The 12,973-nt window shown below is 45.3% G+C and overlaps 1 protein-coding gene across 1 annotated transcript in view; it reads right to left on the bottom strand.

Annotated features, from left to right (window-relative positions):
* Nucleotides 1-3,999: 3,999 nt before the first annotated feature.
* LOC104628854 (5-hydroxytryptamine receptor 5B-like) overlaps nt 4,000-12,973 on the bottom strand; it is a 9,294-nt gene continuing 320 nt past the window's right edge. The window contains exons 2-3 of the mRNA XM_010297569.1: nt 12,513-12,963; nt 4,000-4,332 (exon numbers count right to left, since the gene is read on the bottom strand). Of these exons, the coding sequence (XP_010295871.1) occupies nt 4,000-4,332; nt 12,513-12,963 (784 nt within the window). The remainder of the gene's footprint in view (nt 4,333-12,512; nt 12,964-12,973) is intronic.

Below are 12,973 nucleotides of genomic sequence, written 5' to 3'. Positions count from 1 at the left end.
CCCTTCTGCTGAGCAACAGTCTCCAGTGAGTTTTCCTGGGAGCAGATTCAGTGTCAGGAAATAGAATTAAGACTAGTAGTCCACTGTGTACAAGCACAGATGACTGGTGTACTCCGGCTTGGCAACTTGTATTTGGGGAAATAAATGACCATACATCTAAGCACTGCCAAATTATGTTTCTTTAGAATAGCTGATTTTTCTTTTTTTTTTGTCTATTTGTATATTCAGGATACTGTATCATTTATCGTAGTTCACATGGGAGTTGTCTTTTCCATATTTTCTTTGGTTTGTCTTGAAGCCAAGAATAACAATGCAGCTGTAGCATAAGATCTAAACTCTAATGCTGGAAGTGCCAGAAAGAGGAAAGCTTGCATGCTTGATTTTACTCTTTCTTCTTTTTTCAATTAAAATGAAGTTGCAAGTTTTAGTAATGAGAGTAATTAATCACAGAAATAAAGTACCCAGGGAGGTAGAAAATTATCCACAGTTCCAACTTTTTTTAATCAAGGTTGATGACTATCCAGCAGTTAGGCTCCCATTGCACCAAGTTACTGGGTTTGGCGCACAAATCGGTGGGCAAGACGCTGTTCCTGCTGTGCAGGCAGCCAGTGGATGTTAATGCCAGGATGGTAATGCCTCTTCTGGCTTTGAGCGGGAAGCGGCATCCAGCAGGTTAGGCCATAACCTCAGATAACGTATTTCTTTCCCCGACACTAAGCTCAGGTTCCACGCGATTAAAATCCAGGCTTTTAAGCCCTGAATATGTGTCGCCGCTTTTCTAAACGCAGACATGCACGGAGGCGGTGTGGGAAGCCGACGTTGTGAAGAGCTTTCTCAGTCTGCACTGTACCGAGATGAAAGCTCTGCTTGTTTCTCGTCGCCTCTGGGTGAGCATGACGCCAGGCTGCTCTCAGTGGAAGCCTGTCATTCTGTGACAACTCACGGCTGTCACAGATGCTGGGCTGGGCAGAGCACTGAACTAGCTGAGAACTTCTCACACTGAAATTACAGAGGCTCAGGTTCACCTCTGAAGGCAGCTAAATTCACATTTGAGGAGGTGGAGAGCTACATGGTAGCTCTGCTCCCAGCTCTCAAGCTAGCTGAAGACAGCCCTGCTGCGGCTTCAGCACTTGCAGCAATACCGGTGCGGTGTACAGCTGCGCCTACCTGCACGGGAGCCTTTGGGCTTTATGGCATTTTTCTCACGTTCCAGATGCCGAGTCATGGTAAAACGTACCTTCAAAATCCATGTCACTTCTTGGAAGGGTTCCTGCAGCAGAGCCTGGTGTTTTTCCAGTCAGCTGGCGCTTAGTTGGCACAAATCTCTGCGGCTGCAGCCACAGGCTGCGATGCACCTTCACTTCAGCGCAGCAGGGCTGGTGTTGCATTTGCGTGCTAGTTATGGCTTCTCTTACTGGGCAGATGGGGGACAGGCACTAAAATGGGTCCAAAACATGATTACTGGAAACTTCAGAAGTGGCCATGTGCAGGAGATTTGTATGCTTTTCAACAACCAGCTTAAGGTGACCTTCTACCTTGTCTCCTTCCATGTCATCTGTTTGGATTTTAAGGTTTTTAGTCACTGCTCTATCTTACTTGAAACATTCAGTTCACTTGAAAAATTCATCAATGGTTCTGAATAAAGCCTGTACGTTTTAGTAACTTCTAGACTCTTATGTATGCGTCTTCCTTCTGGTTTAATTAAGCCTCCAAACACTATTTTGAACTGTACCTATTCCACATGCAGGCAAATTGAGATTCACAAGTTATTTGTGTTGGCATTTAAAAGTCTGAGCCACTGCCTAACAACTCTTTGAAATTCTAGGTTATTAACATTTCTTAAGCCCCATTAAAATTGAGAGGAGAAGCATCCTCTGCCTAAGATGCACAGGTGGCTGTGGCTGCAGACACAGCAAGTCACACTGGAATTCCACAGTACTGCAGGGTGTGAGGGACAGCAGTGCCTGGGCTCACCGTACACTCTGCTAGTGAGATGAGGCCAGGCCGCTCCCTTAAGGCACTGGCAGGATGTGTGCTTTGACGGCATTTGTTTAAATTACTTACTTAGAAAGGAGCTGGAACGTGCCTCAGTCTAAGTTACCCATATACCTGACATTAAGCTCAATTTGACGTCGCCAGTTATATGAATCATTTTAGGCTACATTGCAGTAAACTCTGCTTTAAAGTTAAGCAAGTCTGCATCATTTTTTTGTTTTTCAGAATACATGAGCTACTTGAGACTACCTCTCCGACATGGCTGTTAAGCACGTCAGTCCCGAGCCGCCGGACATACACCTAGTGCCATTGCCTGTGAGAAACTGCCAGGATACCACGACTTTGGCAGGAGCTTCGCAGTCAGCACTCGCGTCGATGCGACGCCCTTTGGCTTGGTAACCGTCAGAGATGGGGCTGAGTGCGATGCGCTGCAGCGAGATCAAGATGCCAGTGGTGTAGTATTGCTGGAGCCGAAATTTGTGACTTTTCAGTTAGATGCTTTAAGCAGCAGAAAACACAAAACTGGCAGAGAAAGGCAGTGTAAAAGGTTAAACCTCAGCTTTGAAAGGAGTTGTGATGTTGCCCAGCCCCATCAGAGCGATGATGTTTAGGTACTGTAACAGCCAAAGAAGCTTTAGGAGGAGAGGGAAGAGGGTACTGGCACTCTGTGTCATTAAAAAGCTGCCATGCTAGAACTACTCTGCTGTCAGCAGCCTGCTCTCGGGGAAGCAGAGAAGTAAAACCCACTAGAAGAACAAATATGGAGAGAGAAAGAGACTGGGCAGTGTGCATGGAAATACTTCTCTCTTAATTTATTTATGCATATATTGTTGGGACAGGGGTGTTTGCTAGATCTTCAAAAAACAATTTAAGGCTTGGTTTTGAGTCACTTCGGAGTTTTTTGGAGTCATTTAGACCTGATGGCATCAATACCTTTCTTTCTTACAGGAGGAGGAAGTTGATGCAAGCTGACAAATAGTGGACTTCAGTCAGGTACGGAGATGAGCACAACATTTATGGTGCAAGGACCCCAGGCAGCGCAGTGCAGATACTCACCTACCATTGACAAGCAGCCACGTGGTGCTGCCAGCAAACCTGGTGATTGAATACAGCACGTTTGGTGTTTGTAACACAAATGCATGCTTAGTTTTATTGTAGCATGAAATAATAATAGGTATCAGGTGTCTCTCTTGAGCTCACCTGGGTTTCGGAAAACAGGGAGAGCCTGAGCCCTATGGAGTGAGGGAGTACAATGCAGGTAAAAATGCCATGCTAGATCCTCCTCCTGTGCAAGTGGTGTGAGCACATTCTCCGTAGCTCTGAGTAATTTTACACTTGCCTCTAAATTTTCACTTAACCCCAGGGTACGTAACTGACCTGTATTTCACCAAGACTTCCCATCAAGGACTGCTGGTTGCTAGAGAACACGCGTCCCTTCAATCACACTAGGGCATGTTTTTGAGCAGCTTGGTCATCCATTTTAATTTCACGTCAGTTCAACAACTAATTGAATACAGCACGTTTATTCCCTTACAAATATATCTCAAAAATGAAGCCAGCCTCCTGCCCATATCACAAGCATTTCAGTATTGCTCAATTAGCAGTTCCCACTGGTGCCTCTGCTGATGCTGAGCGAGCTACAGCATGGCACCTGTAGCTGGTTAGATGGGATCAGTCCAGTTAGATTGACAGTCGTGGTATTAGATGCACGCAGTGCTTCGCTTGCAGACCTTAACACATGTTGATTCAAAGAGCAGAACAGGAGCTATTCACGGCTGCGATCTTCTTTGCCAAACCCTGGAGCAGCATATATGTATTTCCAAGGGGGAACTGTAAATTGTCAGTAGGTTTATATCCAAACATCTTCCATCTTCCTTTTTCATTGTTCCTAAATCCTCTCAGGTAGCTCTTGCGTGTGAAAACTGTACGTATCACAGGCATGTTTCCCTCAAGGAATCTCTGTATTATGCAATAAAGGAAGCATTTTCTCCTCTGCGTCCCCTTTTATCTCTGCTTTACAAAAAGGTTCTTGAAGGCATTGTTGTAATTTTTGTTAAATGCTGTATAAATGAGAGGATTAAAGAAAGAATTGGAGTAGCCAAGCCAAAGGAAGATGCTTTTCCAGATGGAGGGGATGTTGCAGGAACAGAGAGGACTTATTAATTCTGTGATGAAGAAAGGGATCCAGCACAGTACAAAAACTCCAATTAAGATGCCAACCATCAGAGCTGCCTTTTTCTCTTTCTGTTCTCTCCATGTTTCTCCATCTGTCTGGAAAGTGATAGCTGCATGACGAGCTGTAAACACCATCTGTGGTTCATGCGAAGCTTCCTTCACCTTGAAACAAAAGCAAACATGGATGCTTACCAAGACAATTTGTTGGAGTGAAGTATTACTTTTAAATGACAGCACAACATCTGTGCAACTACCACAAAAGGCCCAAACTCCATTCCTTCCATGCTAAGAAAATGCCCCAGAGTGCCAGAATTACCAGACTTCTCATTATGTTGGAAAAGCTGCAGAGTGTGACTGACAAACAAAGCTAAATAAAGAGTAACTGATGCCATGTGTGTTGTGGGCATTCTTTTTCAGCTTATTATATTGGATGCCTTGACACCTTAGTGGGAAATCAGGTCATTAAGGAAGGCTAACAAAGGCTCGTGCCTTCTGCCTATCCCTAAACCAGACTCACCTACGCTGCGACATGACCTTTAGGGTTTCCCGGGCTCGAATCGTAAATGAATTTCATTCCATTGCATTAGATGGATGCTGCACCAGATGCCCAGTCGTCAACTACAAGATAAAGCTAATTTCTTCAGCCTAACTGCCTGGACGCAGAGCTCAAAATCCCATCCCTGGTGGGTGCCGGAGCTTGACGCTACCACTTGTTCTACAGAAGGGACAGAGCACACCCCAAAACACTCAGCTAAAATCTGCAGGAATATTTTTCCATCAGAACCTTTTTTAATGAAAGATTATCAATTAATGGAAAGTTTTAAGAAATGTGTCTGATCTTTGGAAAATGCTGATATTCCATTACCCCCAAAAAATCCTAAATGCCTGAAATAAAACTGAATACTTTGGAAATACTTCAGTGGAAAGTCAAACGTTCGTCAAGAAGAGTCCCTTATGAAAGACAGAACTCGGGTGCCGTCTGCTCTTCCTTGACAGAGGCTATCTCACCACAGGTACTTCTCCCTCCTGGAGAGGGACAGAGCAGCATATTGCACCAGCTGCAGCCTGGTCACAGCAACAACACAGTATATGACACTGGGAGCATAAGGGAGCATAAGCATACACGAAATGATGTACCCTCCTTCAGGCACTCTGCCACCATTTTGAATTAGCTTATAAAATACTCTGGTAGTAATCAAAGACAAGCTTTGCTGGAGAAGCAGCATTTTCTGGTACTCGTTTTCTCTCTCCTGTCACCTGTTTCACTCAGATCTACTTGGTATTCTCACCAGTACTCCATTGCCAGAAAAACACCATTTCAATCAGCCTTCAGTTCAAATTCTGGCTTCAGCAGAAGTTACACAAGAGAGGGGAAAACGTCAGCTACCCCGGGCCGCCGACAGTGCTTCTTGTCTCCTCCTCTCTCACCAAGGGCGAGCCATTCATCTGTGCAGCGAGTACAGGCCAGTGCTCTGCGTGGCAGTGACACCGTGGACAATAGGTTCTGGGCACAAGTTATTAATGTGCTTAGAGTCAAACCAGAAAACGATACTCCCTTGTCATTTTAATCTGAAGATTAAAGTATCTGCAAGTTTAAAGTTCTTCTAGGCACTACAGCACAATAAAATAAACAGTTTAAGGATGCAACCTGAGGCTCCAAAATTTGCCTAAGTGATAATTCACAGGCACTGCAAGACTTTGACACCGCTCCAACAATGGCTTGTTGTTAAGTTGGCTACATATTCCACATGCATGTGCCACCTTTGTGCAAGCTTTGTAATAGATGGAGGACCTCTATTTAATATGAGCACAGCAACTCGGAGAGGGAAGCACTGGCAATGGCTAAACAATCACTCTTCAAGATGGATATCCCTGTCTTCACCCTCAGACATGAGACATGGCTGCAGAATGCAAGAGCAGCAGATTATGGGTGCAGGCAAATAACGGAAGAAAATGAAAATCACATCTGTCCTGACAATTAAAATGGGACACCCCTCATGTAGCAAGGATCACACCATTTGTCTGCAGAAGGACTTGCTCTGCACATCCTTAATCACACTCTGCAAAAAGGGATGAATGTGTGACACGAGGACAAATTTGTGACAAGCAACCCTGGAAGATTACGTCTTAGCCCTGAGGAATAGCTACCTAAGTAAGTATGCCTCCTGGGAAGAGCCACACAAAGGACTTTGTCATGAGCATCAGGCATAGTTTGGTACTATATTTAACCTTCAACTCTTCCTCAAAAGATAGAGCTTGCAGTGTGTCATCATCAAATCAGAGCCTTTTCTTTTTGGTACTTCACGTTTTAGAAGGCTTGTGACTGAACTGTGGAATCTACTAGTAGCATCTCTTTTATCACTTAATTACATATTGTGAGAAAAAGGTATTTCATTTAGTTTGATAGAAGATACCACAGTCCTCAGGTGCTTTCCCTAATGAAGCATGCATTTACAGCCTGGTCAAGCTCCTACTGAAATCAGAGAAGTTTTCACAGACTCCACTTTCACAGATCAGGCCTCTGAATACTAGACAGGAAGTGAAAACAGATCATGGTATTTTTTGTAAATTACAGGACAGCAGTTGTCTTCCTATAATCTCTACTTTCTATGTTGTTGTAGCTGTTTTTTCAACTGTTTTTTGATTAGTTCTGCCTGGGACTTCTGAATAATGTTATAATAACAGTAATAATAATAGAAGTGCAAACAGCAGCCTGATGCTTTAGGAAACATAATGGGATCTCTCACAGAACCTTCCATTAAGTAAGTGAACTGTGTAAATATCCCTGGCAGACTGCAGAGATTTCGCTTCAATTTTCCATAAGAAATCCTTTGAAAAGAATACACAAAATGTTCTTGAAAAGGTAACTAGTATCCCTGCTCAGCAAGGTCCTTCAAGCCTGTGCCTTCACCATGACTTACAGAAGCGTTACGAAAGCCCAGTTTTCCGTGATCATCAGTGTCTAATGCTCACCTCATACGTCGTTTCCAGCTGACCAGCCGCCGCACGCTGTGAATGCCCCTCGCGCAGTTGGCTCTCCGTCAGGCTCGCCCGCCAGGGAACCTGCCTCTCGGGCATTCCCAGCATGGGGTACCCTTCCACGCGCCGGCCCCCGGCGAGCGCGCTGCCGCTTGGCAGACCCGAGGTCCACCGGCCAGCTGCTCCTGGCTTGTAGTAGCGCAACAGGGGCCAGACGGCTTCTAGCGAGGCCCTGCGCTCAACGCTCCCCTGCTCAGTGCCCCCGCAAACGCGTTGGCTTTGCGGTACTGTGCTCCCTCCCTGCCTGGTCACCATATACACCTACTGCAGGACTGCCAGCGTCTCGTTCGTCAGGGGACAAGCCCGCTAGATTTTTAAAGTTAAACACAGATTTAATCTGAAGTGCTGTTCATATCAGAAAACATGTATCGCTGCAGATTGCAAAGCTGGGAAAGTACAACTTGTCATTATAATTTCATATTTTTTGATTTTTATTTCTCTCTATATGATTTGATGCAGACCTGACTCATCTCCCCGGCCTGGCTGGTGCAAGATTATCATCCCCCAAGACTATGTTACCAAGGCTGTTTGTTATAAGCCAACCCACACAAAGTACATGGAAAGGAGACTAGTCTATTGTAGGCAAACGCTGTTGCAGTACACAGTGCTGGCGCAGGAACCCTGCTACAGGATTCCTCCCTAATGCAGGCATGGGGTAGTCCACTGTAATTTGGCATTGTCTGAACAAGAGCCCAGGCCAAGAAGACTATGTAGCTGCTTTCCAGCCTCGCCAGTTGTGGTCTTCCTGGACTAAACACAGCTCTGACTATACCAAATCTGCAGTTTCCAGTGCCCATCCCAGTGGCTTTGCTGGGCACCAATTTCTAACATAAGTCACAATGCTTGACTGTTATCCCTGTACCATGTGGAACAAAGGACAAGCCCAATATCAAACTTTCCCCCCCATTTTGGGCCTCCTGATGAGCACTAACGAACAGGCTGTAACAGCAGAAAAGGTGGTCACAGACTATAAATTAAAGCAATCCAGGAAGATGCCCCAGTTTATGCTGGGGACACCTCTCCTATGTGAGCATCTCTGCACGGTGTTGCACGCTGTTCTCACTCGGGGGCTAGCAGCACACCATGCCTCGGGCACAGAGTTCATTCCCTCTGCTCCAAGAGCTGCGAGTCAGGAGCAGTAGGAAAAAAAGCTGGTATAAAAGGACTGCTACCCTGAGGCCAGAATTAGGTTCTGAATTCGTGAAATCATCTTTTTCCGGGACAACAGGCTCTGAGAAGTGCAGAGATGACCACTTTCCAGTGAGAATATCATAAAAAGTGTTAAATGAAGGCAAAGAGCTCTCAAGTACAAATTCTTCTACAGACACAAAGGAGTTCGGTTTTAGTTTCAGAATTCATTCTTCTGTATGTTGATCAGCAGTTACCAGTTCAATGCCACTTCTGTTATTTGTCTGTCCCCAATAAATTACTACTGCTGAATGGCTGTACGTTCCTAGAGCTGTATGTTCCCAACTCCTGTGTTCCTAGCAGTGTTCTAAAAAACATGCCACCAAGAAGCTTCTGATGAAATCCCTTGATTTAAAATGTTCCTTATAGCTTTAATGATTGTTATTACTGGCCCTTCCTGTTAGATACTGTGTATGTGTTTGTACTATACCTCCCGGGTCTGCAATAACAGAACAACAGTAAAGATGATAAACATCAATCAAATCTGGCTTACTACCACAAATTCAGAGTTTTGCCTATTACAGTATGATTCAGCAAAGATCATCACTGCCTCAGTGCAACTTTGGCACATTTCTTGCTCTTTGAACAAGAACATGAGAAACTGAAATGCACAATGAAGGATCAAAACATAGGAACGTCTACACTTTCTTGGATGCTCCACCAATATGACGTATAGTACATCTGACAGGGAAAAGAACACCTACTGTCTTTCACAGGATTTTCTCCTTCTATAAGCAGGAATAGCTCTGCAGTTCTTCCAGGAAATCATCAGCCACTCCACTTTACTTCCTGACTCATCTTTCTCCTATCTGACATCTGCTGCCACTCTGCTGGACAGTTGCACTTTGTTTTCTGACCCATCTCTTCAACTTGTACAGTCAAAGGCAGAAATAAGAAATAGAAGGATTGCGACTCCTTCAGAGAAGGAAAATCTCTTTTCTCTCCCATATTGTCCTAACTGGTTACATGGGTTGGAGAGGCTGAACGGGCCAAGGTGCAGAACAACACTGCACCGCTGGAGCTCTGGGGCCTAATACTATCTAAGTAGTGGGAAGGACTCACACAAAAGTGGTAAGGTTTGGATCAGGCCTAATTACTCATACGCTATAGAAGGTACATTGAGGGGGGAGAAAGAAGAAAAAAAGCAACAGAAAACCAACCATTAACACAACTTGATTCCTAACTCCTCACATGGAAATGTAATCCTGAGCCTGCAAATTGCTACATGCCAGTAAAGGTGACATTCAGATTCTACCGTCCTTGTTCTTGCTGGGCAAAACCTATGCTACAAGTGACTTCATTGATTTAAAACGGCACTTGCTAGTATTAACCAGCTACACTGCTGGGTATACCTCAGGCCATAAACCGCAGCCCTGGCACGCCGTTCCCACTCAGCACTACCCGACAGCTAATTCGAGTGCAGCTCAGACATCTCTCCCAGCAGGGACGACGCTGTTACTACTCACCTCCAGCCTGGGAAGCACTGCCAGCCTCTGGCACTGGCTGCCGAAAGCCCCTCTAATGTCAGATCAGCTATTGCAGGGCACGCGAGTCAAGCACTGACATAGATGCAGAGGGCCCTTCACACTCCGAGTAACAGTGACAAAAGAAAAATCTTGCAAGATGAGCATGACAGGTGAGCATTCTCAGAGAAGGAAGGGGTAAAGAAAGTAAAGGCAGAGAGACATTAGAGGAGAAAGAAATGGGAAATCAGAATAAGTTGATGGGCAAAACAAGGTAAGTGGAACAGAATTTGCCCCATCATCAGCGCTGACACCGATAGCTTAATGACCCCTGGATGTGGAGAAGCAAAGCTGGATCACTGCATCAAGTTTGCCGCATACCTTGGCAATGTTATCTTTGTGTTTGCATGTTAAATAAAAAATGGGTTCTGCCAAAGGAACAGCAGTAATGTGTCTGAAGATTCTTTGCCAGAATTCACTGAGGAACTGCTGCTTTTCCTGTGGACATGATGGATCCTGCTCCTATAAGCTGAAATGGCATCAGGATAAAACATGGTGAATAAGTTTCAGTCTCTTAACTTAGAAAACTGAGAAGAAATGCATCCTGAATGCCAGCTCCCTTGATCCATGGGTTCATTTAATGTACACGTGTGCAGTTGGGCATCAGCTCTTCCTTTAGAGAACGAGTAAGGGTTTGCATGTGCATCACAAAAGTCTATTTAAGCCAGCAAACAAAGATGCTGGGACAGTGGGGAAGGTTGCCGCTATACACCGACTGCAGATTCAAGAATTGCTGTTATAAAAGGAGAAGTCAGTATGTCAATCACTGCAAATGAAAGAAAGATGAAGAACTGCTGGCTTGAGCATTTGCTGGTATTGCAGTAACAGCTATACTGGCAACGTCTCCAAAATGGGTATTCAGCTCACGCTGACAGGAGCTCTTTTGTCAGTATAGCCTAAACCAGCTCCCAGACACTGCATCAGCATAAAGCACTTACCTGCCAGCCCAGCCGTGCCCACGCAAGGGCGTTTGCAGACAGAACTATGACAATTAGGAGCCAGACTTTTTTCATGTTAAAACTGACATACCAGCAACGTGTCTCTGTACAGGCTAAAATTTAAGCAGCAATTCCTCAGTGCATTTAGCTTCCCAGAATTTTAGATTCCAAACAAGTAGTCCTGTATGAGTATGTGTGTATGTAAAAGATAAAGCATGCAAAACCACTACAAATACTCAGTTAGCTTTTGTGCTTGGAAAGCTTATACATTAACTCCAAGCAATATATTCATCGTACTTACAACAACTTGGAAAGAAATTTGGTGCAAACCAGGGGATGAAAGCTGTAGGAAAAAAAAAAAATGCCACTAGAGGAGACACTCTAATCTTTTCTAACGTGTTATGCTTTTGCATATAAGATAGTTTCATAAATCAATTTATATTAAAAACATCTTCAAGACGTGATCCAATCTGCAAATCTGACTGCGTATAATTGCCAGTGCTGTCATCTCTTGCTAGAATCAGGGGATACAACCTACAGGCTTTTCTTTGTGACCATAATAACATGTTTTGTACCATGATTCCAAGTCAAAGTTAGAGGGATTTAGCAGGGGAGTGAGGCTCTGCAGGATTAGCCCAAATTTAACAGAAATGTTCCACGCCTCTGCAGGTACCTCTAACACCCACACAGCTTTTGTTATCAGGAAGGGACTGGACTTAGAAAGTACAACATGCAATCACAAAAACGTACTGTAAAGTACCATTTCCACACATAGAAGTGAGAGTAAGAGTATGTGACAGAAAGCAGAGAGAGCTGACACAGAGCACAACTGAGCACCTTCGTGACATGGCATGGGTGACGGCGTTGTCATGCAGAGAGCCTGATTTAATGGGACACAAGGGGCCAGCCCCAACGCTTCCGCAGGGTCACAGCTTTCCTGTCAACTAGATGTATCCCCAAAATGAATGAGACCTCCCACATGACTAGGGCTTTGCAGGATTACAGGCAATGTTTGGGAAAAGAAGGAGGAAGACGTGGTTTTTAAGATAGCTGGTAATTTTAAAATAGAAACAATTTATTGCTCATTGCTTCAATAACATGCAGTGAGCAGGATGTTCCCGGTATTCAAGGTAAAACAGCCCAAGCACATAAATAAGGTGTGTAATTTGCTTATTAAAATCTATTCAGACACTGATAGATCCCACACAAAGTCGTGCTTGTAGAGAAATGTACCTGCATTCACGCTGGACATGACCTAAGGATCTGTTTATGTCTTTGTTTACCCCATCAACACTGTAAAAAAATAAAAAAGAAAAAAACCCAAGGAATGGCAAATTCAGACTAAAGAGACAATTTTTAAATGGCTCTCCAGACTGTCAGTGAATGCACCTGCCACTTACTCTTATGGCACACTTAAGAAAAAAAAAAGAAAATAAAACTCTTCTCCAAGAGTGGTGCTTTTTGACTGGGTAATTACCACCCATGCCCGGTCTGTAGCAGAGCTAAACTCACACAAGAGCCCCAAGGCACGTCTCTGTCTTCTCGCTGTGCCGAAACCACCGATGCAGGGGTGACAGCTGGGAGCAGATGACGGCAGGAGCGCAGGTGCCTGGGGGAGGCAATGGGGGCTTTCTTCCCCGTCCCCAACCCTTACCTGGGCAGCCTCGGGCAGGGGCACCACGGCGTTCTTCCTGCAGCCCCTCAAGCTGAACTTGGACGCCTTGTAGATCTTCCAGTAGACAAACAGCACCACGCAGAGGGGCAGGTAGAAAGCCCCGCCGGTGGAGACGATGGTGTAGGAAGGCTCCTGGCTGACCTGGCAGCGCTCCTGCTCAGGGCTGTAGGTCTCCCCCCAGCCGAAGAGGGGGGCAAGGGAGATGGCAGCGGAGAGGGCCCAGGTGAGAGCGATCATGACGTTGGAGATGCGGCGGCGAGTGAGCAGCGTGTACTCCAGGTGGCGGGTGATGGACCAGTAGCGGTCCAGGGCGATGGCAGTCACGTTCCAGATGCTGGCCGTGCAGCACAGCACGTCGAAGCAGACCCACATGAGGCACAGCTCCCGACCCAGCCGCCATCGCCGCCCAGCCGACAGCTCCCTCACCAAGCTCCGCGGCA

The sequence above is a fragment of the Phaethon lepturus genome, unplaced genomic scaffold, assembly GCF_000687285.1.
Source record: "Phaethon lepturus isolate BGI_N335 unplaced genomic scaffold, ASM68728v1 scaffold1352, whole genome shotgun sequence".
NCBI classification, from domain to species: Eukaryota; Metazoa; Chordata; class Aves; order Phaethontiformes; family Phaethontidae; genus Phaethon; species Phaethon lepturus.
Note: the sequence above shows the minus strand (reverse complement) of the source record. Positions and strands in the feature narration are given on the sequence as shown.